General features: G+C 55.9%; 1 protein-coding gene across 3 annotated transcripts in view; it reads left to right on the forward strand.

The window, feature by feature from the left end:
- MLLT6 (MLLT6, PHD finger containing) overlaps nt 1-27,460 on the forward strand; it is a 43,974-nt gene extending 16,514 nt beyond the window's left edge. For all 3 annotated transcript variants that reach the window (XM_038168713.2, XM_038168714.2, XM_027445427.3), the window contains 13 exons: nt 5,018-5,116; nt 11,801-11,975; nt 12,737-13,336; nt 14,679-14,863; nt 15,609-15,726; nt 18,946-19,012; nt 19,315-19,457; nt 19,740-19,928; nt 20,122-20,210; nt 20,611-20,966; nt 21,099-21,207; nt 22,665-23,045; nt 23,890-27,460. In XM_038168713.2, coding sequence (XP_038024641.2) covers nt 5,018-5,116; nt 11,801-11,975; nt 12,737-13,336; nt 14,679-14,863; nt 15,609-15,726; nt 18,946-19,012; nt 19,315-19,457; nt 19,740-19,928; nt 20,122-20,210; nt 20,611-20,966; nt 21,099-21,207; nt 22,665-23,045; nt 23,890-23,934 — 2,556 coding nt within the window. In that variant the 3' untranslated portion in view covers nt 23,935-27,460. The remainder of the gene's footprint in view (nt 1-5,017; nt 5,117-11,800; nt 11,976-12,736; nt 13,337-14,678; nt 14,864-15,608; nt 15,727-18,945; nt 19,013-19,314; nt 19,458-19,739; nt 19,929-20,121; nt 20,211-20,610; nt 20,967-21,098; nt 21,208-22,664; nt 23,046-23,889) is intronic.
- Nucleotides 27,461-27,591: the final 131 nt, after the last annotated feature.

Genomic DNA, 27,591 nt, shown 5'->3' on the forward strand with positions numbered 1-27,591 from the left:
TTTTAATTTGGATAGGGGACATCCTTATGGGAGGAGCAGGGAGGAACGGTCCCTGTCCTGGAATACACCTTGAGCTCCTGAACTGCCTCCCGAGCTGCAGGGGGGACTTTATGGGGACACCAGGCCTGTGGCTGTCCTGCCCCTTCTCCCTGCAGCCCCCAGTCCCGTGGTGGCTGAGCAGATGCACGGCAGAGCCTCCCTCCCCACCGCCCGTCCGTCTGCCTGTCCGTCTGTCTGTCTGTCTGTCTAGCCCAGATGCCAGCAGAGGAAATGAGCCGCACTGAAACTCAGCACACTGCAGAAGCTGTGCTGGGCTGAAACCTAAACCCGCGGGGTTCTGTGAGGGGCTTTGTGCTCGCCTCCGAGTTGGTGAGGGAGGTCTGCCTCTCGGGGCTTTGTTTCCACGCAGGCACTGAGGACGATTTTTCCGACTGGGATGCAGGTGGCTGCTTGCGAGACCAGAACAGTGTTTTGGGGAGGGAGTACTGGACCTAGATCTGCTCTCATCTAGCTGTAATAGCCTTGTTTTGTAGCATCCTTGCCTGGCTTGCTGGGGCCTCTTGTTGTGCAGGTGTTTTGCCACCCCCAGCCAATCCTTCAGTTAGCAGGGGCACAGCGACAATTTGAGATCACAAATTGAGATCACAGGGATTTGGTGCCCCTCTGCCCGGTGCTGCCTTCCTCCTCGCTGCGGCTGCCATGGCTGCAGCCCGGAGCCAGGCCTCCTCCTCCTCCTCCTCCTCCTCCTCCTCTGGGCAGGGAGTGCAGAGAGCCTGGGAAAGAGGGAGGGAGCAGCAGAGCCCGCTTGGCTCTTCCCAGCTCCTGGCTCTGCCCTCCCTCCTTCCCCTGCCCAATCTACTTTTAATGATCCCACTGCTGGTGTCCAGCAGATTAGAAGAGGGGGCTCAGGGAAGGGGAGACGGCGGTGGGGGGAGCGAGAGGGAGCTGTGCACAGCCCTTTTTGGCAGCCGGAGATCCTGTTTCATTCCTCCTGCGCTGGGGAGCTCGAAGGGAGATTGTGGCGCTGGCACGCCCCCGATGCGGCCGCGCTCCCCCCGCCGCAGGCCTGGCCTGCTCCGTGCCCACATGCCAAGCCCCAGCTGCTCGGCCCTGCATGGAGAGAGTTTGTTTTCCACCCAGTTTGTTGCTGGGGGCAGGTTCATGTTCCCTGCAGACCGCAGCTCGCCCAGCCAGCCCGCCTGCCGCAGGGAGCGCCGAGCGGCTGCAAGGTAGGGCCCGGCTTCTGCCTGCAAAGATGGGATGGGGGCGGTGGAAGGTTCCCTGTGCCCGGTGCATCCTCCCTGCTTCCTCCTCCTCCCCTGAGTCCTGCTTCGTGGCACAGCCAGACAAAGTTCTGGGCCCAGAAAAGCCAGGTGGGGAGGGTCACTTGAGATGCGGGGGCCGGTGCTGCTTCCCTCCTCTCCTCTCACCCTCCCCTCTCTGTTTGCACCCTGTGGCTCGTGCAGGAAGCATTTGAAGCCTTCCGGTTCCTGGAGAGAGAACCCACACGTTTAAAAAGCCGCTGGTGTGAGCTGGGGAACGCCCCGGGTTGTCTTAGTGCGTGTCAACACGGGCAGGAGGGACTGAGCCCCAGGACCGACCCAGGGCTTCGGTCCTTGCACCCTGTGCAGAACCTCCACTGGGTAAAGCATTAATTGTCCTGCTCGTTTAGCCCAGGGCATTAATTGTCCTGCCTGTTTAGCCCAGGACTCTGTGTTTATCCAGCGATACTGAAGAAGATGTCAAATCCTGTTGCCCAAGGACACAAAAGCGTTAGAGAGCAGCTGGAGGGGGCCAAGGGGTCCTGCTGGGTGCACGAAGGCAGCGAGCACCCAGCTCTGCAAAGCTCGGGGGGCTGCTGGCTGCAGGCTGAGAGCTCCCGGGCTCCATCCCCTGCGGGTTTCTGCAGGAGCTGCACAGAGCCTGGATAAGGGGATGCTGTGGGGTGGGGAAAGGCACTGGGTGGGCACGGTAGAGGAGCAAGGTGGGCATGGCTGGGGGCTGTGTGCGGCACGGGTTGGCTCCTCGACGGGCTGCGGCAACCCTGGGTGCAGCGCAGCACTTTGAGCAGAGCACGAAAGCCGGGCTCTGTGGGACAGATTTCCTGCGTAGTTCAAAGTGCAGTTGCTCAGCACATGGAGTCAGGGCAGGATCTTCAAAAGAGCTCACTACCCAGCGTTTCGGAAAACCTGATCGTTTATCCGAGCATCTGAATGGGAGCGGAGGGTTCCAGAAATCTGGTCCCTATTGTGCAGGCTGGCTTCTTGCTGAATGCATGCATATGTCCGCACTCCTACATGCAGCCGGGGGACTGCTCAGTTAGCGGGTGTAGGCTCTGCACCGCGAGGGGAGCTTTTTCAGACAGCAGACAGCCAGGATTTTGAAGCTGGAGGATGTGAGTTCGGTTGCTGCCATCACAGCGAAGCTGGGGGAGGTTTTATGGTTCGCGGTGGTGACAGTCAGGACGTTCCTGCCTTTCCCCACACGTGTGTGTGTAGGTGTGGAGGTTCCTTGTCATTAGCCAGAGTGGCTCGGCTCTCTTTTCTCTCCTCTTGACTTTGATTTGTGAAGTTAAACGATTCCAGGGCTGTCTCGTTAGCGTTTGCAGCATCATGTTATAGTCCTGCCTGCTGCACCTTTAGGAGCAAAATGCATTTGGGGCTTGGAAGACAAGAATAAACTCTGGTATTCAGGAAGTTGAAGGACCTGAGTTTGTGCAGTTATTTGGCAAAACGTTTTGCAGTGAGGGTCTGGCTCCTGCTTCCATTTCTCTCTTCTCTGTGTGGCTGCAAGTGGGCAACCGTGTGTCCGGTGGGGCAGGGTGCCTGCCTTCTCTGCCTGAGTTTTTGGATGACTTGCTGTGAAATCGTTGCAAGATCTCTCATCCCATGTGCCCTGCTTTCTCCTTTTGTAAAATGAGATGCTGGTATGAAGAAGCTCTCCTGAGCTCGTTGAAATTCTCTGCTGCGTGCTACCAAGTGAGTGCAAATTGTTCCTGCTGGTGGGATAACGAACAACCGGTCCCAGCCCTGCCACTGAGAAGCACGTTGCCTGTGACAGGCGTAGCTCTGCACCACAGCTCCCCATCTTCCTGTCCTAGATAGCCCACGAGACTCGGGCAGTATTTATAGCATGAGAAGCCCCCGAGTATTTAAAACATCGTGAGATTTAGTCAAGATTTCATTTAAGTTCGTGTCTCAGCACTTAGCTTGTAGAAATCACATTCTCAAGCTTTTCTCATTCAGTGCCAACGCTGTAAATGTGTGCTGAAGAAAGGGGGAAAAAAGGGGGAAAAAAAGATGAGAAAAAACAGAGATCCTTGCAAAATGCTGTAGCTCTGGGAACTGAGGCTTTAGCAGATCTGACGAACACCAGGAGTCTGGTGATAACATGATGGAGATGGGTGGATATCGGGAGCGCTGCTGGTACTCAGTCGGACAGGAGCAGCGAGGCTTTGGCTGGATTTGCCTCCCTCTTCCACCAGCTCATCCCAGAGACAGCCGCTGTGGCCTGGTGGCAGATTTACGCCGGCCCTTCTCCTCCCCCCCCCTTTTTTTTTTCTTTTTACATTTAACTTATTGTTTGTAAGCTAATTATTGCACTTGCTTCTCTCAAAAAAAAAAATAATAAAACACCGTGGAGATCATCCATTACTGCAGTTGCATCTTCCCTCTGCCAGCATCCCATCTCAGGGCTTTGCCTGCCCGAGGAAGCAGTCAGCATCCTCCTGGAGAGTCAGTGAGCTCCTAATGACTGCCCTGCTCTGAACACACCTTTGGTAGACAAGGAGGGCTTCAGCTTCTAGATTAAAGCACCCACATGAGGGAGCAGTACCAGAGCAGCCATTCTTTCCCCTAAAAAAAGCAAGAGGATGGATTTTTCTACGTCTCACCCAGGTGTTTGTCTGACAGCAGATCTCTTGATCCACAGACCAGTGACCACACCGGCAAGGCTGGAATTGAGCACAAAAGTTTCCACAGCTCCAGCCAAGCAGGCCGTGCCTTTAGCTGACCCCAGTAGCACAGAAAAGCTCCCGTTGTCAGCCAGCTTTGTCCCTACAGGAGCACGCGGCTGAGGAAGACCGTGAGGAAGCAGGAGCATGTGATGGAGCACGCTCTCCTATCCTGCCACCCTGCCTGCCAGCTGGCTTGGGCATCCACAGCCCCCACTGACTTCAGTGGGAGCCATGGCCTGTCACAGGCGTATGTTTGCAGTCCGTTCCCTGAGAACATCTCGGTTTTAGCATAAACATCCAGATAGCAGGACACAAGAACAGCTACTTCGGTTGCAGTGCGTTCCCCAGGACACCGTAGCAGCAGGGTGGGCAGCGCTCTGTGTTTCTCAGGCCACGATTTTTTCCTTGGTTTGCAGCCTGAAGAATCCCATCTTTCTGGGGTTTTAGTGCGAGAGAAAACAGGATGAAGAAATCAATCTAACTCGTCTGGCTGCAGTTAGCAGAGATGGACCCAGCCCAGCTGTTCTCTGCTGGGAGAGGAGGTGGGGAGGATCTCTGGGTTGGATTCAGGCGTGGTTTCTGAGATCTCCCCTGACTGATCTCTCTACCTGTGCACGTGCAACACGTGCTGGAGTCAAGATCCTTCCGCTGGCTGTACAGGGTGTATCCGAGAAACCTTTGAAGAAGGGAGAGAGCGAGGATAAGGGGGCACAGAGCCCCTTTGGGGAAATAGCAAGAGGAAAGCTCAGGTTTCTTGAAATCAGCCAGAGCTTGTTAAATCCTTCCCTATCATCTTACCATAAACTGATTCAGGGGCTTCTGTTGATATTCTGTGCTCCAGATGTTGGCTGCAGCTGGGGCAGAGATAGTGGGACGCTCCCAGCCAGAAGCTGGGGCGTGGGGGAAGGGATACTGGGCTCTTGTGGATGGGTGGAGAAGGGAAGAGGAATATGAATGTATGGTTGTAAATCCACCCCTACACACCCTCCTTTCTTTTCCCTTACAACTGCTATTCTCAGCAGAGGAAAAAAGCCTTCCAGTATTCTCTGATTTCTTTTGCAGAGTCGTAAGGACAAGGAAAGACCTAAACAGAAGCACAAAAAACGTCCAGAATCTCCCACCAGCCTTACGCCAGCCTCGGTGCCCGTCGCTGCAGAAAAGGTACCAAACCCGCAGGATGCGAGCGCGTGAGTGCAGGGTGGGGAGAGAGGGAAGGAGGAAGCCACCAAGGCTGGCTTTCCGAGGATTTGGGAAGGATGGTGCAGAAGAGGAGAGAAAGAGCTTTTGTCCACTTATTTCGATTCCTGATTCGTCACATTCTCACTCTCTCTGCCTGCCTCCCCACCTCAACGCCCGCCTTGGGAACTTAACGCGGCAGCTGTCTCGGTTTCTGTCAGCACTGACGACACAATCATGGAGCTGAGCTCCCAAGTGATTGAGCTGGAAGTGCCAGCCTGTTCTGCAGCAGATGTTCAGATTTAAAGCTCTCGCAGAATAGATAAATATCCAGGCTTTGGCCTTTTCTATTGCCACATGGTAATCAGCTCAGGCAGGTAGGTAAGCAAGGCAAGCTTGTGGGAGGAGGCGTTATCCTTTATTAGACAAAATGATAGAGCTAGGGGGAAAAAACAGACAATTTTACATGCATGTAAGATCTTCAAAGTGCATAGTAGAGGTCGCTTTACTGTGTGAGACAACGGGAGGTTGGGTCCTGTTTAGTTCCTCCGTTTCAGGAAAATGAAGGCAGACAGGCACCGTGTGGTGGCCTGTTTTGCTCCTGAGGTAAGAAGAAGGAAGGTTTGGCTGCCCAGAGACTGCTCAGTGCCCAGGGCTGGTGGGGCAGCGGCAGGATGTCAGTGGGATTCTGCTCTTCACTGCTGGAGCTGTGCTGCCAATGTCGGCTCTTGCACCTGGCTGTAAATCAGGACAGCCCTGAGCTTTCTGTAACTCATGCCAGATCCAAACTCTAGCAAAGCAGAATAGCCACAGTGGAACTTGCCTCAAGCCTGCATGCAACAAGGTGAAGGCCAAGTTTGCAGTTTTTCAGTGTCAGGGAACAAGTGAGGTTACTCCAGCGCATGGACCTTTGGAGTTGTGCCCCCCTCTCTGTAGTGGGAAAGCAAATTAATGCAGCTCCTCAGCAGGGTTGTTCTGGTGTGAGACTATGATTAGGGCCGAGCTCCTGCTAGAGCAAATAGATAACATGTCCCAGGAATGTCCTTTTGGGCACAGAAATGCTGCTTGGAAAGGCTCGTGTGCCCGATACATGGCAGGGCTGCCTTGTGAAACTGAAAATTCACAGGCTAGCAGGGTCTGCAAGTGTGAGAAGCGCTGCAGGGGCAGTCTGGAAGAATGAAAGCTCCTGCTGATCAGCACGGGGTTGTTCTGCGTTGGGACTGGAGAGGTTTTTCTGTCTTCCGTGTGAGGCCAAGAGTGGAAGCAGGGAGAAGATGCAGTTTAGAGCCGAAATGGCAAAGGCAGCCTTAGGCTGGGAGAAGCAGAAAGCTGCAGGAGGACGGAATGGAGGACGAGCTGCGAGCTGCAGCCACTCCTGACTTACCTGTACCCGTGTCGAGGCAGCTTAGCTCTGGCTTTTGGGAACAGCAGATTCACCCTGTGAACAGAGCTGTCGGGAGCTGATGGCCTACCAAGATTATTTTCAGACTAAACTGAAATCCAAACCCTGACTCTTGGCCAGCTGGAGTGGTTGTTAGACACTTACCCACTGTCTCCTCCAAAGCCCTGCCAGACCTTTATAAATGAGGAGGGAAGGGTGCAATTGAGTTTTACAGGCAGCTTTCAACTCTTTGTAAGCTAAAATTCAGGAGATCCTAATTACTGTAGCTGTGCTTGAGTGACAGGATTTTAGTGTTTCCCTAGGGAGTTATTATTAATCCTCATAACAAAGAATGTATTTCCCTTGCATTTTTGTGCACAGTTTCTCAAGGCATTGTTCAAGCTCTCTGTTACCAAAGGCACCCTGCACAAACCCCTCGGGGTGGTTGCGTGAGGCTTTCTGGAGAGTTGCACCAGCGCAGCATTGCAGCGGTTGGACTAATGTAAAGCTCTGAGAACACATCCATGCATTAATGTACTGTGTCCAAGCAGTTTCCTTTCTGAAGCCCAAGCCATCTTTGTCCTTTCTGGGTTTTAGCTTAGTGCTGCTCATCCCAGCAGTGTGCTGGAGGGCGGGTAGGGTACATGCAGCAAAACCAAAGCTGGCAGTGGTGGTGTGACTCTGCAGAACAGCACTGCTGGTCCCTCTTGTGCCATCGTGTCCCACTTCCTCATTCCTTCAGGCAACCCCACCTCTGGGTTCCCGTTTTTCTTTAACTTTGCAATCCAGCTTTATTTTTCAATTCCAGTTTTCACCTACTGTGGTGTCCACCCTGTGCTCCCCTCTTGAACCGTTCAGTCACGAAGGTCCTTTGATGTGGTTTCCTCTGGAAATCGGTTGTGCTAGACTTCTGACTTCTGCCAGAGTTCTCAGTGTCTCACTGAAGTGCTTCCCTACGTCTTCTAGGAACCTAAATGCCATTAATCCCTGACACTGGGACCTGACCAGACGTCCGTGCCCTGTCCGTGCAGTGACGAGCTCTCACTGCCTCACTCTGGTTTTGGGGATGAACACACTGAACACACAGCGGTGGCCTCAGCTCTCATCTACACCAGAAAGCGAAACTAGGGTGTGAATTCATAGCACATAAATGACTTTTCGTAATACCTCTTTTGAGCTCTCCTCCTGCCTCTGAAAAGCGTCCTGAGGCAATGCCATTGCTCTCAGAGAGGAGTAAATCTTGCTTGTGGGGCCCAGGAGCATCCCTGCAAGAGAGCAGATGGACTGAAAATCCCCCAGAGGTGCTCTCGGGCTAGGGCTTTTGGATGGATTGGGAGGGATTGTGCTGGATATAGACTCTCGTTTGTTGTCATGCTGGCTACCTGCAGCTCCTGCAGACTTTTTGGGGAGTGGGAGGGAAGCAGAAAGCATCCCCTCTGCGTAATGGTGTCTGGCTGTAATAGCTCCTAGCTTTTTCATGTGGTCCATCCCAAAACCCCGAAGTGCTGCCAACTGGTAATGCTTTTGAAAAACCTCTTGGAAAGATGGCATTCGTGGGGAAGGCCTGGGGCAGAGCAGGGTTTCTTGCCAGGGGAAGAGCAATGAGGCTCACCAGCAAGCCCTGGCAGCCAGGGCTGCTCCGGCTCTGCAGCCGCACGCTGCCAGATGCATTCAGCAGGCGGTGTCTGTGCTCGGGGTCTGTACTCGGGGTCTGTGCTTAGGGTCTGTGCTCGGGGTCTGTGCTTGGGGTCTGTCTGTGGAGCTGGAGCTTGGTGTTGTCTGTCCGTGTCAGCGAGCACACCGGGTGGCACGCACCGAGCCTCCCCTCTCCCCCCCGCCGCCCCCGGGGAGCCGTCCTGCCGCTCCCTGTTGCACTTGCAGTAAATCTGCGGGATCGCAAGCCACCCCAGCTGCCTCCTCCTGCCAGCTGTAGACATCACGATCACTTGTTGACACACACTCGCACATGCTACGTGTTTTGGGCCGCAACATCTGGCTCGCTCTGGGTTTGGTAATTGAAGCCGCGGATGCCAAGGGCTCCCCGCACCCACCCCCATCAGGTGCTGGGAGGGGGAGCGCAGCAGGGCCAAGGGCTGTGGCTGCAGAGCCACCGGCGGCAGGGAGGTTTTCCAGGTTTCCCACTGTTATTTGAGCTCTCTCGGTGTCTACCGGCAGGCCTGGGGCTGACGGATCCCGGGAAGCTCTGCGCCGTGCTTTGCTCAGGCAAATCCGGTAGCGGTGATGGGGCAGGGGCTTGTGGGGGGAGGCTGCTCCTTCCCCCCGCTGTCACAGCGTGTCTCAGCACGGATGTTCGCAGCGAGCATCCCTGAGCCTTCTAGCATCCCTTGTCCTGACACGAGTGTGAATTTACCGGGGACATCAAGGAGTTAAAGGCACAGTCTCCAGCCCATCTGTGTCTTCTGCCCCTGCCCATGCAGACCAGCAGCACGGCGCTGCCTGATCTCGCTGCTGACAGGGTTCAGCTACAGATGCTGTGGCTCGTACGAGCGCTTTGCCCAAGGCTCCTGGCAGACTCATTTGACCTCTACCGAGCGATCCAGCCGGGGAAGGCAGCTGATGCTTACGGTCTGCCCGGGTGGCTGCTTCAGCACATCGCTCTGTGCCGAGTGGGCTGGAGGAGCTCCTGCTCTCGTCGCATTGTTCCTTGTGCTGCGTCCTCCCTGCTTCCCCTCGCCAGTAGTTTAATCCAGGGCAAAGCAGCTCTGTGTTTTCGAGGCTGCACCGGCCTCCCCCACCCCTTCTGCATTTCGTCAGTGGTTCCCTCTAGGAGCTCGCCCCGCCAATCAGGAGGCAAAGAGATGCTCTTCTGATTTCCCATAAATAAATTAATGAATGAAGAGCTTGGGTGCTGCACAGTGTCACAGAGAGGCCGGGAAGCAGGTACGGCCCCTCGGGGGACAGCGAGTGCCGGGGGGAGGAGGTGCGTGCATGCCTGTGCTCGGGTGCCCGCGCGACTTTGGCTCACTTCTCCTGGCTCAGGGGTGAAGGCAGGAGTTTCCCCGCCAGCCTGTCACCTCCAGCTGGGGCAGCAGGCTCATTCCAATGACGTTTTGTACTTGGTTGCTTAAAACAGGGCTTCAAAACGCAACTGCTGCCTCATTTTGAAGGGGAGCTCTTGCTTCCCCAGCGCTTCCCTGTTTTTTTTTTTTTTTTTCTCTGCAGCCTGCACTCCCCCATGCACACCTGTTTGCAAAACACACAGAACGTCGGCGTTTCTGCACATGCACACGTACCTACAGCTTCCCGGGCTGGAGAAAAGCCAGTGGTCTAGAGCTTCAGACCTCTGTGTATGTCCAACGTAAGCAGCCAGCCTGCAGGTTTCTCCAGCCCTGCCTCCTCTAGGCAGCAGCCCTGAGCTGGAGAATCTGCTTCCTTAGGGAGGTGACGGGATTGCAGCCCTCGTTACTATTATTAATATTGGCATGAAGGGAGCGGGGCCCCTCCCCTCCAAATCACGGCCGTGTTGTGCTTGGCCGTTCTCGTGTGTCTCCTGGAAGGCTGCAGTGCCACACAGAGCTTGCAGGCTCCACGGAGCAAAAGGGGGGAAGAAACAGAGGCACGGGGAGGGGAAGTGATTTAGGGCGGTTTCAGTTTCCCTCTTTGCTCCCCAGCTGCAGTGCCAGGGCCCTCGCCCCAACGTGCAGGCTCCCTGGGACGGCTGCTGGAGAAGGGCTCCCTGTGGTGCAGAGGGCTCCCGGTAGCTCCGTACGGTTCCATCTGCCGTGACCTCTTTGGCAAACATTATCTAGGATAGCATTTGGCAGTAGGTAGTAAAATCCTGCCCCCAAATCTCTGGGAGATTGCTGGGGAGGTCTGTGAGGTCAGATCAGCCCTGCAGGTGAGTGTCCAGCCATCCACCGCCAGCTCAGCCTCTCTCCCTCCTCTTTTTTTTTTTTTTTTTTGCCTTTAATTTTGCAATTAAGATTTATTTCCCAGCTCAGGTTTCCCCCTTCCACCCTGCACTAATTCATTACTTGCCCTGCACTCCCTTCCTGACACTCCAGATTTAGAACATGTCTCCTCACGTGGTTTCCCCCTGCCCTCCCGTGGCCCCGTGCACCTTGTGGGGAGCTCCAAAGAGAGAAATTTATGGAGGGAAAATTTGGGGCTTTGCATATCTGCCGGGACATGAGCCATCTCGTTCCTGTGACTTTGTGAACGCTCTCAGGACTTCCCGTAGCCCCCAGGCACCGCTCTCCTTTCCCCCTCCAGGCAGATGTGGAAAGTCGGAAAGATTTTCACGCTCCCTCTGAGCTCATAAATCAAGAAGGCTTAATCTCCTACATCCAGGAGTCTGTGATGAGAAAATACAGATTCCCCCTTCTCCCCCCCCTAATTTCCACCACTCCCTTCCTCCTGTCTTTCATATTCCCGGCACATCTGGTGTGTGTTAGGCTGCCAGCTGTTGCATTGTGCGGAGTGATTAAACCATGTGGGAGGAATGGGGGAAGATTTTTATCTGGGCATTCATGAGTCTGCATTACAAGCCCTTTTTTCTTTAGCTCTCCCTAAGAAGAGGTCATCTGGAGTCAGGGGTAGTGGAATTTCAGAAAGGTTTTGTGCGTCTCCGTGTCTCCCCTGTATCTGCTCTCAGTGAGAAGTAAAAGATGTCGGCGTTAACGTGCAGGTGTTGTGTTTTGGGCTGTGGCCATCACGTTGGAACCACGTCCATGATATCGATTTGGTTGCAGTAATACCTTGCAGGAAGCGATCTCTGAAGGCTTTGAAGTGACTTGAAGGTGAAGGTTCCACATCCTAGTGCGGGTGCCCCAAGGAATCTGGTTTTCAGTTCATCCCCCTCTGCCCAAATCCCACACTTCTCCCTCTCCTCCCAGGCTCCTGGATTTCCACACATCTGCCCAGCCTCTTCATCCCCCTGGCTTCCCTGTCTCCCAGAGGCTTATATGGGGTTTGGGGAGCATCTGTTGTATGGTCAGATGCTGCTTAACAATGTCACTGTGCGGAATATTTGCTGCGGTAGATTTGGAAAGCCCCAGACGGGCAGCGGAGGGGTTTGGGTGGATGCATTGGGAATCTCCCATCCTGCAGTGAGATGGGATGAGTGAAATCCCTAGGAGTGTAAGGACTGATGCCACCAAGGAGCGGTGGAGGGGAATGCTGCTTTTCTCCTGTGAGTAATGTGAGCTGGCCGTCACTTCGTGGGCAGGGGGAGCAATTACTTCTCGTAAGGGGAAATGGATAAAAAGAGCCCCTGCTGCGGCCACATCTGGCCCAAATGAGTGACCTCTGTGCTTGCTGCTCGCCAGGGCTCCACCAGCCACCATGAGGGGAGCAAAGAGACCTCAGAGGTCGGGAGATCGGAGGTGAAAGGCAAGAAGTCCTCAAGCCATGGCAGCAGCCACAAAGGGAAAAAGACGGGAAGTGGGAAAAGCTCGGCGGGCTTCAGCTCAGCTTCCTCCAGCGGGACCTTCCAGCCTGCAGGTAAGGGGCAAAGGAGAAGCCAGGGAAGAGGGGATGGGGGTGATGCTTCGCTTCACCAGTAAGCCCTCTGAATCTTTGCTGATTGCTCTGTAACCCCTTGAAGAGAAAAGGGAGAGGTCTCCTTGCTACTCGCTCCATGCACAGAGGGAATAACCGAGTGGGATGAGTGTTACAGCTCCCCTCCTGCGCAGGCCTGCTGCACGGCAAGGCAGAACAGATCCAGATGTCTGAGCGGAGGGAGGAGGGAAGGGGACACCGTGCGCAGGCAATATGGGCAGCACCTGCCCTCGCCTCCGTAGGTGGTACTGTCTGCAGGAGTGCTTTAAGGAGTGCCGGGGGAGAGACCTGAGCCAAAACCTGATACCCGGGCTCCCCTGAGCTTTGAGTTGAAACCTTGCAGGGCTCCCATCTGCTCTGATGTTCCTCGGTCCTTTTCTGAGCTGTTGTCAGAACTGCCCGTGTGCTCCATCTCCTGGGACCCTCATCGGGGCGGGAGGGAGGGTGGTGGTGCAGGGCCTCGGGGAGCACACACACGCACGTTTGGGTGGATGAAGCTGCTTTGTGCATCGCTCACGCTCTCCAGAGAGCGTGAGAGCAGCTGGGGGGGTGGACCAGGGCTGGGAGGTGACAGAAGCGTCCTTCAGCTCAGTCTCTGGCCTGTGCCAGGGGACCTGCCTTGTGACCGTGCTCTCGTTGCTTTGCGGGCTGAGTTATTGCCACTGCGAGCCTTCCTACATCTGCTTCCCCTCTGCTTCCCCCAGGCACCTCCTGCAGCTCCTTGCAGTGCTCCCAGGATTTCGTGACATTCCCCAAGCTCGAGCAGGACGACGAGAAGTACCGGAAGCCTGTCTCTTCCTCTTCTTCTTCGCACTGCTCCCCTCTGTATGAAGGCCAGAAGGGGGATATCTTTGAGCAGAAGGTGATCTTCTCAGGCTTCGGGTCCATCATGCGCTTCTCCACCTCGGCCGTGAGCCAGCAGCGAGGCCGTGATGCCTCCCCTGTGGACTACAAGGCCTCGAACCCTGTCAGTGGCCCTTCAGTGGGAAGCAGCGGGGCCGCTGGTGGCAGTGGCAGCAGCAGCAGCCACAAGCGCATGCCGTCCCTCAGCATGGAAGAGGGAGAGGTGCTGAAAGAAAAGAAGCACAAAGGCAGCAAGAAAAACAAGCATGGGCCTGGCAGGCCAAAAGGGGGCAAAAGCAAAGAGATTTTGGGTGCCCAGCTGGCTGGGTCCACGTCTACGTCTTCGTCGCCCTTCTCCGGGGGCTCCCTCGTTAGCTCCAGCATCAGCAACTCCTCGCGGCCCTTCAGCCACACGGGGAACCTGCCCAGCCTCAGCATGGAATCCCCACTGCTGAGTTCAGGTATGTTTCCCCTTAGGGCTCCAGGTGTGCACGGGTGCTCCCAGCCCTGCTCTCTTCAGCATCGTGTTTGGCTGGTGTCTGAACCTGCAGCTGCCCAGGGTCCGGTCCCTCACTTTCATTCCCAGAAGCTGTAAAAACCAGGTCTGGCCTCCCATTTCCATCTTAGTGGCCATCCCACAGTCTCCTCTGGGTCAGTTTCTCTTCTCCTTGGAGCTGGGAGCATTTCAAGCCCTTCTCCCTCGAGTGCTGGATCACCTCAGCAAGCCAGAGCTGAATTTCTGAAGCCTACAGACAGGGGTGTTCCCAGGCCAAACCAGCACAACCGCAATCCGACCCCAAATGAGGGATTCTCATAAGAGGTTCAAGTTTAACCCCTCTTTTCTGAGCAAACCCTTTCATCCTGGCCTGACCACATCCACGGAGGGCTGGAGGATGCCGTTAACTCTGCTGAGAGGCTGCCAGCAGTTCCCGGAGGAGTCCCCTGGCCTGGCAGGGCTGAGGGCAGCGGGAATGCGCGGCAGGAAGGGGTTAAGGCAGCAGGCAGAGGAGGGGCGTGCAGCTAGGGGCTGAGGTTTGACACTGTTCTGGCAGCAGAACTTGTCATCGGTCTATTGTGGGTTGTTTGCAGATGCTCCGATTTAGGTCAGATTGCAAGGGGGGGGGGGGGATATAATTTTGCTGTGTGCGTCTGGGAGCCGCGGCCCATTCGTCTGCGCTGCCTGAGAGCGGAGAGGAGCTGCAGGAATCGTTGGGACCTCCATTATCATAAACCTAGGCCAATTTTTTCCCCTGCCTTTCCCCCCAAACCACAAAGCGATGTTTCAGAGAGGAGGAGGCTGCCAGGCCTTGCTCTCCCCCTGCTCGTCCCCTCATTCTCCTGCAGAGAGATGTTGGCAGAGCGCTGCAGGACCCGACCTGGGGCTGTGCAGATGGGGAGTTGGACGGGTCCCCTGCCTCCCAGCTCCCTCCTCACCTTCCTTCCTCATTTCTCTGGCCGTGTCCCACCTTGATCTGTGGGCTCCGTGGCAGGGGAGGGGATAGCTCAGCAAGAGCACGGGCGGGCTCTTGACTTGTGGCTTTGGTGAGTCACGGTGTGCTGTGGTTTCTCTGCCCGGTTGTACCGGCTGTGGGCAGCAAATGAGATGGGGGGGGGAAGGCTGGAAAACATTGTGACACCTCTGACAGAAGGACTGTGGGCTGCCACACCATCACTGTGTGCTGGGCCATGAAGGGCACGTTCAGCTTGGTCCCGTGCTTGGCGTCACCCTCCCTTTCTGAGACCAAGCCGTGCACAGCGCCAGCTGCCTCCAGGCCATGCTTAACGTGTCTCCTCCCCTCGCAGGGATCTACACCAGTAACAAGGACCCCATTTCCCACGGGGGCGGAGTGCTCCGAGCTGTGTGCAGTACACCCCTCTCTTCCAGCCTGCTGGCACACCAGGGTACGTCGTCTCTCCCACAGCTCAACCGGTCTCCCTTTGCTAGCACCATCCCAGCCTCCTCTTCCTCCTCGGTCTCCACCACGCAGGTAAGAACATCAGGAGCAGGGCAGGAGAGGGCCTGGTGGTCAGGCAGAGCAGGACTAGCTTGTGGGCACAGAGGAGCTGCTTTTTTTCCGTTTGGGAACGCTGTTTTTCTTCCTTCAGATTGGAGGGGCGCTGCCAACTGTGGCTTCCCTCAGAGGCAGTAGAAAGATGCAGAGGCAATTTGGCATCACAGCCCGTTTTGGGGCAGAGAGGAACTGCAGCCTAAAAGGGAAGGGCAGTCTGCACTGGCTGCAAATGCAGCACAGACAGGACGGGACGGTCGGGAGGCAGAGGCCTGGCTGTCGGTGCGTGTGCTGCATCCCTGCTGCTTGCTGGCTGCTAGCCCTGGTGCCAGCCCTACCTTCACTGTGCAGCACAGATAGCTCGGTGGGAGGGCTCGCACCTCCCAGCTGGGTGGGCTGCGTGTGTGCCAGGAGACAGAGCCTGGTCCTTTGTCAGGAGCTCACAGCGAGAGGTGTTTTACAGGGAGGAGGGAGTTAGTTTTACAGCTCCGGTGTTACGCAGCTCATTCAGGCCTCTTGGCTCTGAGATGGGGCTGGGAAGATTTCAGCTGTCTAGAGAGACTTCCAAGAAGATATTTTTAACACTCTCTCAAGACCAAGCTGGGTTCAAGAGTCAGGAATAGGAGGGATAATGAAAAGTTATTTTCCTCTTGCATTTTTGAGAAGTAATTTCTCTCTCTCTCTCTCTCTTCCCCCTCTCCCTCTCCCCTGTTTTGCCATGTAGGTGTTCTCACTGGCAGGTTCAACATTCAGCCTCCCCTCCTCACATATTTTCGGAAGCCCCCTCACATCTGGGCTGTCAATCAACCCGCTCCTAAATCAGTCGGAAAGCAGCCGGGCAGGTACGTGAACCAGAAGGTATGTGAGCTTGGGCTCCCGAAGGGGTCTCCCTGGAAGAGGCAAGACAACCGCACTCATAGTTCTCCAGCTGCCCTCCCTGCTTGCTCCCATTCCATGCGTGTGACAGCCAGGGGCTAGGAGAGAGGGACAGTGCCTTTTTCCCCAGGCCAGGAGGTGCTTGCATTGCCCTAAGGAAGTTTTGGCCTTCGGTCCTGTAAAAGCACATCTGCTGCTGTGTCCAACGGCTAACGCGTGTCCCTGGGCACGTGCTGAGGAGGTGCAAGAGTGGAAAACCTTCCCTACGGAAATCTCTCGCCTTTTTACCTACTAAAGCTGTGCAAACCTGGTGAAAACTATTGCGAGCTTTTGCTTCCTCAAAATAAGCTGAAGGGTTTCTTGTTGTTGTTGTTGTTTAATGAGAGAGATCTTGCACTCTTAATGTTCATCTCCCACCTCTGTTTTGAGTTAGTTTCTGCTCTTCCGCTTTGGCTTTGTCATGAAATGCAAAATTCACTGTTTTCAACTTCCAAACGTGAACGTGCCAACACTGAATTGCTTACAACTGCTCATTTTTTCCCACCAAGGCAAATTCATTTTTCTTGGAAAGTTGCCTGGTTAATAAGCAGGAAACTCGAAGCATCATAAGACGACTTTTTTTTTTTTTTTTTTTTCCGAGCAGAATGGGCCTGATTTTGGTTTGCACCAGTAGTTAAACAAAAGCACCCTCCTGGTTTTCAGATGTTGCAGTTAGTGGTGCGACTGTCTCCTGCTCCCCTAGCCCAGAAACGTTGGCAGCTCGGCATGCTGGCTGCTGAGCTTGGGAGGTAAAACTCTGCCCAGCGTCACAGGCCAGGACTGTAAAAGGCACGGTCCTCCTTAGGGCTGAGTTCTCTGGAGAATCTGACGCCGGTGTGCCCCTGTTCGCCTTAACCAGCGTGCATGCCTGCATGTGAAGCATGAATGAACTTGTGTGCTTGCTTATGACCTCTGCAAGCCCTTGGACGTTCCCTGTCTGTCTCTCTGTCACTGGCAGCGCTTTGTCTGCATGCCCCTGCTGGCAGCTTGTGTCTGCTCGAGTGCCACGGGGAGGTAACCGCACAGCTGGCACCAGGGGAGTGAGGGCACTGCATGGGAGCTCTGAGCCAGGCGTGATTCGGTCACCTGGAATTAAGGAAGGGATGGGATGATTCCAAGAGTTATTCTTCCCTTGCGGCAACCGACAGGAGAGAGGAGATGACCCGCTGCCACTTCCCCTTTGCTGTTATTTTGGCAAAGTGCTGACAGGAGAAGGAAGCAAGTCAACTTTCAGGAACAGCCTTGTGGTTCAGGCACAATACAGCGCTCAGCAGTCTGTTCCAGCCCCGAGGCTAATAATGAATGAATCATGTGGGCAAAGCCCAGCATCCAAAGTGCTCGAGAAAGCTTGATCCTTAGTTTCCATTTCCAAGATTGCTCTTTTTGTTTGTCTGGGATTTTAGGAGTTTCAGGACATGTTTCTTCCAGTTCCAGGCAGCCTTCAGAACAGCTCCTGTTGTCACCTTTTAAGTTTTCTCCATCACCATCTCCTCTTGCTGGAGCTAGTGACCCAGAGGGTGTTAAGCCAAATTCTCCTTTTTTTCCAGGGGGGTTAATTAACATGCATTAAACCTCCTGTGTGGCCATTTTCATTTTAAAGTGTGACGACTGCTTTAATCCCAAGTCGTTAACAGAGTGGTTGTGAAGTTTTAAGTATTCCTGCCTTGTCTTTAAAACAGATTACCTTTCCTGAGAGTGTCTGTGTAGACAGATCCCCTGCAGACATAGATTTCGTGGCAGCAATATTTGAGCTCTTCGTGATTTTAATGTGATGTAGGGAAATGGTGTTATCCTGTCTTACAGATGGGGGAACTGAGAAACTGTTATCACTGATGCAGGTTGATACCGGGTGCCTTTGGCAGTGTAAAAAGTCTGATTCTTATCTTCCCACTTGCTTAGCTACTGTCTAGTTCATCCTCCCACGGCTTGTCCTGGATCCTGCCTCATTATGATGACAGGCCAAACGTATTTATCTTCTGCAGTTGCCTCCAAGCCTCTTTTTCCTACTTGCTGCCCTGCGAAGTGCTGTCTCTGTGTGATAACTCAGTCATCTCCCGGTCCCCCAGACAACAGGGTGGTGTTGGCCAGCAGATAGTTGAGGATGGAGCCTGGCTGCAGCAAACTGGCACTGTGTATATGCACACAACCTCCCTGGTATGTGAGCAAACAAGACAGGAACACGCAGACAGGCAGAGCTTAGCCAAATGTTTATTCTGCCCAGAAAGGTGAACCAGTTCTAGCTGATGGTCAGGAAGATGTTCCCACATGGACAAAGGGGTGAGGATCGGTCTCATACCTAAGAGCTGCCGAACAGCAGCTGCACGTGCTTGTTCTCAGCAGCAGAAAACACTGGCAATAACTTATTGCCCTGCTCAGGGCACTACCCTGTAAATCACAGCGCCTTGCAGTGTTCCCTGCAGGAGACTTCCTGGATTCTTGCACATAAGAAACGTCTCTTATTGTGTGAAGAAGAGGAGGGGCGAGCCAGCCAGCTGGTGCAGGCTGTAGTCACAACATCTGACACGTCCTGGAGCGAGGGGAACGTGTGTTCACAGGCTGGCAGGCTCGGGGGATGGAGAGCAAATGGCAGCTGAATCCACCTCGCTCCTTGCTCAGTGTTTGGATAGGAGATGTCCCTCACGGGCACACACTCAGCAGCTCCATCCCTGGCACTGCGGTGCTCAGGACAGAGGGGTGGCCATGGGGGTAGCTCCTGGACACCTCTTTAAGCACCTCAGAGAGGAGCAGAGCACCTGGAAACGCTGGGGCGCAGGGGAAGGATGCTGAAGGCGCGGCGCTGCGGTGGCACCTTGGAGAGGTGCACCAGGGCGCACGGGATCCATCCTGCGGCTCAGCCATCGCGCATCCCCCCCGCCTTGCGGCTAAAGGGAAAGGCTCCAGCTGCCAAGGGGGGGTCGGGGAGGGGGGCAGCAGCCCAGCCGCAGGCCCGCAGAGGCGGGGGGGGGGACCGCGGGGACACGCGGGGACACGCGGCCCCTCCTCTGTCGCCTCCCCCGGGCGGCGGGGGCGCATGCGGGCGGCCGGGCTGCTCCGTGCTCCCCTCTAGCGGGCGCCCACCCCCGGCTGCCGGGCACCTGCCGGCAGCGGCCGCCGCTGAGCCCCCTCCTGTCCCTCTCCCCACGCAGAGCCCGACCTGGAGGACTGCAGTTTTGGCTGCCGAGGGACGTCGCCGCAGGAGAGTCTCTCGTCCATGTGAGTGTCCTTCAGGAGCCCTCCGCTGCGCCCCGGGGACCGCGGAAAGCAGCTGGGGAGGGAAGGGGGGGGGGACGCACGGAGCATCTCGCCTCCTCCTGGGGCAAGGAGAGGGGCAGCAGGGGTGGGGGGAGGCAGGATGCTCGGCTGATATCGGGGTGAACGGGGCTGGAGCGGAGCCGAGGAGATGGAGGCTGGGAGGGACGCGGCCGCTCCCAGGCAGAGGAGATGCAGGAGAAGGGAGCAGGGTGCGGGTGCAGACTAAGGGAAGCGTCACTGACAGCCCCCCCCTGCCTCCCCAGGTCCCCCATCAGCAGCCTGCCGACCCTCTTTGACCAGACGGTGTCCTGCAGCAGCAGCGGGCAGCTGGAGAATGTTCCCCAGGCCACCCCAAACATCGAGCAGCTGCTGGAGAAGCAGGGCAATGGGGAAGCCGGCGTAAACAGTGAGTCGCTGGGGGCACGGGCTGCGGGAGGAGAGGTCCTTGTGCGTGGTTTTGGCAGAGCCAGCTGGGATTTTGCCCACGGCAGAGGAGCCAGGCTGGGGACAAAGCGCTAGCCTGGGCCATGGGGGGGTAGCTGGCAGCGGGGCTGTGATCTGCAGCTCAGTCTCATCCCCCAGCGTGGTCTAATTGCGGTACCCCTGTGTGGTTCCCCTTCTCCTCTTCCCTCTGTCCCCCATCCTCTCCCCCGACCCCGTCTCCTTTCCCTTCTTCCGTTCCCTGCAGTTGTAGAGATGCTCAAAGCCCTGCACTCGCTGCAGAAGGAGAACCAGCGGCTTCAGGAGCAGATCATGACGCTGACAGCCAAGAAGGAGCGCCTGCAGCTCCTCAACGTCCAGCTCTCCGTCCCTTTCCCGGTGGTGACCAGCAGCAACGGCCCGGGCAGCCAGGCCCAGTACATCCTGCCTGCCAACGGTGAGGGGCAGTGGCAAGTGTCACCCCGTGCCATTCCCAGCGGTGCTCCGGGGTGGGCAGGGGGGGTCACGGCAGGGAGGATCTGACCCATTTATCTCGCTGCAGCCGCTGATGGAAGCGCTCTCCCTTGCCATTGCTGTGGCAACGTCAGGCTCCACCCCTGACTCCGTTCTCACTTCTTTCCTCCTTCCAGTCTGCAACAACGACTCCCTGAGCATCAGCAAGAGCCCGCCATGCAAGAACAGCTTTGGGATCGAGAACTCGCTCTCCACTTCCTCTGAGGTACAGGGGCCACCGCCTCCCCCAGCCAGCTGGGAAAGGGACCTGGGGCGGGACCAGAGCAGTGCAGTCCAGTGCTCTGACGTGATGTCCAGCTCATAAATCCGAGTAGTGAAGGCCCAGAAATCAGCTTTCTTTCTCTGGAGTGGCCGCTCTTCGGTTTATCTCAGTGCTGAGGGGAGCTGAGCCTGAGAGCAAGAGGCGAGAATGCTTCTAGGTTATTCTGGCTGCACTTGCAGACATCCAGCAAAGTACGTCTGAGTTCTGGGACTTCTCTGAGCATACACCTGCACTCACAGCCCCCCTTCCCACCTCCAGCTCCTGTCCAGAGCCCCCCCTGGAGCTGAGCTGACCTTTCACAAGCTGCCCCAGTCCGATGCTCTTATGTCCGTTTCTCCCCCAGGACCCTCATTCAGGTTGCCCCAGCAGGAGCAGCTCTTCCCTGTCCTTCCACAGCACTCCTCCACCCCTGCCCATGCTGCAGCAGAGTCCTGCCTCGCTACCCCTGCCCGGGGTGCAGCAGGTGAATGGCCTGGCCAGGGTGGCAGGCAGCGGGCTGGGGGGAGGCACCACGGCCAGCCACAGCCTCTCCACGGTGCCCATGGTGGACGGCCTGATGGGGACCCTGGCAGGAGGCCAGCAGATGCCCATCAACGGGATCCTGGGGAATCTGAACGGAGCTCAGGCCGCCCAGCCTCCGAGCGCGCTGACGCAGGCGAGCGGGCCTCCGACCTTGCAGCTCTCCACCAGCCTGAGCAGGTGAGGACGGGGAGCTCGCGGGGACAGCCCTGCCCTCTCCATCAGAAGCTTAGCACTGGGAGGGAGGGAGGCCCTGTGTGTATAGGACCAAGGCGGGCTGTGCTGATTTTCCCTGCCCTGCTCCCCTCGCAGCGTGCCCAGCCTGAGTCCCCTGACAGAGCAGCAGCGGCACGTCTTGCACCAACACGAACAGCAGCTCCAGCAGCTCCAGCAGCTCCTGACTTCTCAACCGCTTAATCCGGTAAGTGTGCCTGCTGGCACCTTTTATCTGATGAACTGTTTAATGAGAAAGCCTCGGAGCAGGGAGCAGAAAGTACGGCTCCCTCCTACACACGACCCCCCTTGCCCAGGGGGCTGCGGCGTCACGTGCTCTTCCCCTGTCTCGGGGCTGCGGTGGGTGCAGTGAGAAGAAAAGCTTTAGGCAGGAAGGTGCGGCACCTCCTGGAGGGGGGAGATGGGGATTTGCAATTTTTTGTACAAAGGAAAAAATTTAATCTGGGTTTCCCACATCCTGAGGGTGTGAGAACGTGGTAACGCTAAGCCTCCGTAAAATCAGGAGTGCTGTTACCTCCTCCAGACATCTCTGAATGCAAATCATGTCTGCTCCTGCTGCCACGAGAGCACCGAGCTCGGGGCTTGCAGATGTGCTGAGGCTCACAGGAGAGAAGGAACTTGCTTGAGGACACTGCTCGAGTTTAGGACGAGATAAACACCAAATTACTGAGCCCTGAGGCTTGTGAGTGTGCTTGGGCACATGGGCAAAGAGAAGGAGAGGTGGCAGGGGGACTTGTGGAGGTGGCCGAGGACTTTGGGGTCAGAAAAAGGATCAGGCAGCCCCATTGCAGGCTGCTGTGGGAAAGGCTGCACAGGCGGATGGTAAACAAGTCCCTAAGAGCTGCATTCACTCACCCTGCAGAAACCTCGGCGCTGTCCCTCCCCTGCGGTGGAGCTGCATGGCAGCGCTAACACCGTCAATGAAGCCGTGCACATTTATATCTCCCTTGGACGTGGCCCAGTGTTTGGGATAGGTTTCTGGGTCAGGCTATTTATAACCAAGGAAAAGCAAATTTCAAAAGGCTTCTCTTTTCAGCGGCTGATGTCACCGTGTCATCAGCTGCATCCCTATGGGTATGGAAACAATGTCAGCCCTCAGCCTGCCGTTTCGGTCGATGGTTGCCATAGTGATTTCTGCAATTTGGTGGGATTTGAGGGCGTCCCTCTGGGTGCAGGTGAGCCGTGGCCCTCATCCCCCTGTCCTGCTCACCTGCACCGACCCTGTGGGACAGGGCTGAGCTGTGAAGCCGGGCAGACTGGGGAAATAAAAAACAAAAAAACAACAAAAAAACAGCAGCCAGCACAGAAATCCAGGTCAGTGTATACCCCAGATTTAAAATCCACGGATCAGTTGTCTGGAAAGGGCTGAGTAGATCGGTGTGCCTGCAGGTGTCTCAGTGAGGGTCAGCTAATCCCACGCTTCAGGAAGCAGTGGGGCTGGGCAGGGCAGAAGCACAGCGTGTTAATGAACCTCTCAGGCTGTTCCTCTCCCTACCTGCAGATAGATGAGGAAGGGGACTTTCTCTGCGCTGCCAGTTCAGTGCCTGGGGCGGAGCGTGCTGCTCTGGCTCCTTTGGGTTAGGTGTCACCTCTTCCTGAGCCCTTTGTCCCTCCCCTGACGGCTCTTCTCGCCCTTCCCTGCAGGAGCAGCAGGCCCTGGTGTTCCAGATGATGCAGCAAATCCAGCAGAAGAGGGAGCTGCAGCGGCTGCAGATGACGAGCTCGTCCCAGCTGTCCATGAGCAGCCTCCTGGCGGCCACCTCTGCCCCCCTCCTGCACTCCAGCACCAGCGCCCTGATGACCTCGGCCCCCCAGGCGCCCCCCAGCAGCAGCTCCCTCATGGCCTCCCTCTCCCCCCAGCAGCTCAACCCTAGCAATGCCCTCCTGGCTCCGCAGGCCACCCCGCCACTCAGCGCTCCTGGGAACAGCCTCATGGCTTCGGGGACAGGCATCCCACCTGTCCTTACAGCACAGACTAACCCGTTTCTCAACCTGCAGGCTGATGGCAACACCCCAAAAGGAACGGTGCGTATGCTGCTAGCGCTACCCTAACCCCAGCGAGCTCGTGGTGCTAGGCGCTGTGCAGACCCGGGGAGAGGCAGTCTGCGCCGCAGTTAACGGGGGAACGAGGGCACCGCGTAGGCAACAGAGCCAGAATCCTCCACTGGCTTTGCTCCATCCCTCACTAGCCCGTGTCACGGCCTGATCCGACCTCCGTGGACTTCTGTAAGGCCCAGGCAGGGTCAGGTAGGCACAGAGCTCCCGGGGTGCCCTTCCCTGTGTGCACGCGGGCGCAGACACACACCAGACCTGCTGCAGGAGCGAGGCAGAGGCAGGCCGTAGATTTGTCTCCGTTGACCCTAAGACTTGGATGGGCAGCGTGCCCCTTGCAGTGCTGGCCCTGTTAGGGCCTCGCGATGAGATGTAAAGGTGACTGCATGTTGAAACCCAGGGTTTAGAAGGCATCTCGCACCTGAGAGGAGAGGTGGTGGAGGTGTGGAGAGGTCTGCAGCCTCTCCGTAAAGCACCCTTGTCCTGGAACACCAGCGTCTAGGGACTGATGGTGTGGTACTTTTGCCTGTCCTTCATCCTCCCCTGGCCCGTACCAGTTCCCAGAAGGTCCAGTCCTGGCTGGAGACACTTAGGAGCCAAAGGCCAGGGACGAGGGGCCTGTTTGGCCTGAACCGGGCAGAGGGGAAGCCTGGGGCTCCCGTGTCTCCGATGATCTCGGTGGCGCCCGAGAGGTCGCGGTGAGCAGGGCCAGGTCAGCAGCACAGCAGAGCTATCTGCTTCTGCCCCCTCGTGTCGCTGCCTGTCCAGTACTGATACCTGTCTCCTCTGCGTCTCTTTTTCTGTTTGTTTTTTAAAGAGCATGAATGAAAAGGGAGCTCCTCTTACCCAGGACAAGGGCTAAGCTCCCCCCTCACCCCGAACAAACCAGCAGCCAACTCCTCTCAGCCAGGGGAATGTGGCTTTCCACAGTCAGCAACTTTGATACTGTTAGAGCAATGAGCACAAGGCTTCCAAGAAGCATTTCCTGCCGCTGGGCAATGCCAAGAGGTGCTTTGGAAGACAGTAACGTCTCTGACCAAGCCCTGGCATCGGGAGGAGCGAAGGCGGGGGGCAGCCTGCCGCGCTGGGCTGTGCCACACATGCTCAAAGTGAAGCTGTGTTTCCACGCAGAGTGGAGGAGAGCTAACGCCAGCTGCCTGCCGGGAGTGCAAGCGTGTGTGTACGTGCGTGTAGCCCCCAGGCCGAGGCCCTAGAGACCATCGAGCACCCTTGGCCAAGACCTTGGTGGAGGGAGGCCCCTCTGCTGAGGACTCTTTTCGGCACGGTGCAGAGAGGAATCTGGCAGTGCCCTCGGAGGCAGCCCTGGACGTGCCACGGCTGGGGAAGTGGGACGTGGTGGCAGTGCCCCCGTGGTCTGCTTCACCCAGATGGGGAGGCTGAGAAGAAGCCCCCGCAGCTGAGGTTTCTCAACTGCTTCTCATCTGCTGGGCTCTTAGGATGCTGTTGTCTCTGTAGCCATCGTACGATGCCCCTGCACGCCAGCTGGATCCGTACCTAGCCTGAAAAGACACGAGTGGTGGAGCGATGGGGAAGGATCGGTGCTTGGGGAGGTGAAAGCCACCAACGTCTTTAAAGGACATTGCCACGTCTGCTCACAAGCTGCTGTTGGGTCGGTGCTGTACGTTTCCCGTGAAAAGCACACTCCTGCTCCTCCTGCCGTCTTTCAGTCTACTTCCAAGATTTCCAAAGCCTAAAATTTCAGCTTGCAAAAAAAAGGGGCCGTAGCCAGTATTACCCTTACCATAGCCAACTTCAGAAGGTGCGTTTGAACCTGGCACTTGTTTCCTAGGCTAAGCTGGGCGATAGAAATGTGTGTGTGTGGAAAAGACAGTCCCAGATCTGGTACCTGTTCATCCTTACCCACCACAAATCATTCCAGTCTGGCAAAAAAAAAAAAAAAAAAGAAAAAAAAAAGAAAAGAAAAACAAGAAAAACCTACCAACGTTCTTCCACTGATCTTGGGCACTTGAGAAAAGGGATCTCCGAGCAATGGGACAACCTCCCAAGCTGGGACATCGGACCCTTCGCTGTTTTCCACCTCTTGACCTTAACTCCTCCGTCTTGCAGCCTGGAACCTCGGCAAAGGCAGCGGCTTCCTGTGAGCTGGGATGCGATGGATTGATTGAAGGACAGGTGGGGCTGCCCCGAGGGAAGGGGAACATCTACGTCAAACGTACGCGTGCCCCTTTGCCTTGTCCCCTGGCTAAATGCAGAGCTCTGGTGGGTGGGGGCAGGCGCGAAGACTCCAGCAAACAGAAACTCTGAGGGTCTTAAAAAATAATAATAATAACTGTCAGACCTTAACAACCATTTTTCAGCACATTCCCACTGCCCCTAACTGGTTTGCACTATTCAAATTTGTCAGCAGTGGGGCTGTGCTGATAGTACTAGGGAAGCTTGTGATAGGCAAAAACTCATCTGCTAAATCTTTCATCCTTTTTTGTTTTGTTACTTTTGTTTGGAGGATTATCACCACCATGGCTGGGTAAGGCTAAAACAAGAGGAAGACCCTTTTTGATCTCAGCCTCTCGTTCTGTGAACTGGGCAGAACACTGCTGTCTGCTCAGAAATATATATATTATATATATATAATTTTTTTTAATACAGAAAAGCTAATGTTTTAACAAGGTTAAGAAGCTATTGGCAAGATGCAGATGGCAGCTAAAAGTGAAAATACAGGAAAAAAAAAAAGTCTCCTTCCCTCCCTCCTGGTCTCTGCAGCCTAGCGAGGAGCAGCTGAAGCGTGGCTCCTGCTGATGCTCCCCATCCCCAGCCATCGTGTTGTGGGCTGAGCCGTGCCCCTGTCCGTCAACCCAATCCTTACAAAATGTGAATGAGATCTTTCAGCTTCAAATGGTTTGACTCCAATCCTGGCTCCCCATCCCTGAAATTTCCTCTGGCACAGTCGTGTGCTTGCACTTTTTTTTTATTCCCCCTTCCCCAAACAGCCACGCTGTGCCCCCGCTCCTCTGTGAGCATCGGTGCCACAGCCAATTCCGAGGCTGCCGTGCTAAATTCAGCCCTGCCGTGCCCCCCGTGTGTGTGTGATGGCTGCAGGCAGGTGAGGCCCAGACCCGCCAACCTCCGTGCACCAGGTCCGTGGGAGTCAGGAGCAGCTGAGCCCAGCGACGAGCACGGGTCTGGGTCAGCAGGATGATGGACAGGAGGGCTAGGGGTACAGCAGCGGCTCTTAAATCTGCAGATGTGATAGCTGCCAGCCAGCTGCTTGCCCAGCTGGGTTTGTCTGGGTTTGAGTTGTGTTCTCTTTTTTTTTTTTTTTCCATTTTTTTTTCTTTTTTTATTTTTTTCTGGAAGATCCCAAACTCGAGTTGCCACCTGTTGTGCTGTCATGCTTACCAGCAGCACAGCCTTCAGCCTGCTTGGGAACCACCGGGACCTGACGTCGTGTCCAGACCTGGTCAAACTGTTCCAAAATTTAACCGCATTTCACGCCCTGGGATTAACGAGCTGGGAGTGGGAGCAGAGGGGATGGAGGCGGGGAGGCTGCTTAACGGCTGTCCCCAGAGCAAGTTGTCTCCTAGGACAAATAGAAACCTTGTTCAGATCAGTGGGATGGTGCCCAAATCCCTGGGTGACAGCAGAAAGGTGGCAGGGGGTCGGCAAGAGGTACGTGAGGAAGGTGAGCGCGCAGTCGGGGCTGGAACGCGCCGCACGAGCCCTGCAATGCTGCTGGGAAGACACCCGGGGAGCCCACCCGGTGGAAGAGGTTGGAAATCGAGGACTGAATTCAAGGACTGTGCTCGTGGACAGGATCTCTGCTAAAAGCAGGAGGGGCTGAGCTATGCTGCGGTCCTGGGTCCCTGCTCCTGCTGGGCACGTCCCCGCGTTCGCTTGTGGCGCTGGTTGGAGCGCGAAGCCGCTCTCCGGGACCCACGGGGACGAGGCTGGAGCTGACGAGGGGGGGAAGAGGCATTCAGATAGCACTTACACATTTCTCCGACCTCTTCCAAAGGCGCCCGGCCCCTTCGAAGCGTGCTCCTCCTCGTCAAATCGCCTCGACCTGCCCCAGAGCCAAAGGTGCCTTTGGCAGCCCGAGGGGAGCAGGAGGGTCGCTGCCGGAGGGGCCGCCGCCGAGCACCCGCATCTGGAAAGGAGGAGCAGGGGAAAGAGAAATAAAAGCTAAAGATTATCTGTGTTTCAGTTGCACTGGGGTACGTTTCTTTACCCGTTTTGATGCTAATGTCTCATTTAGTATGTTGCATGTGTCTTTTTTGTTTTGATTTGTTTTTTATTAAATAAAAGAGAAAAATGTGTATATTTTTGGCAATTTAAGGTAATGTAGCTAAGATATATTTTTTTCACGCTGCTTGACTGTTCTTTATTATAATAAATAATATTAATATTAACATCCAAGACTTTTTAATGCAGTTAGGGTTTTGGCATTGGAAAAAGAATGAGGTCTGGGTGAGGAACCCCCACCTGGGTGCTGTGCTGTCCGCGGGCTGAGGTGCACGGGCAGGGTTTCTGCCTCTGCTGG

This window comes from Anas platyrhynchos, chromosome 28 (assembly GCF_047663525.1).
Source record: "Anas platyrhynchos isolate ZD024472 breed Pekin duck chromosome 28, IASCAAS_PekinDuck_T2T, whole genome shotgun sequence".
In the NCBI taxonomy this organism is placed as follows: Eukaryota; Metazoa; Chordata; class Aves; order Anseriformes; family Anatidae; genus Anas; species Anas platyrhynchos.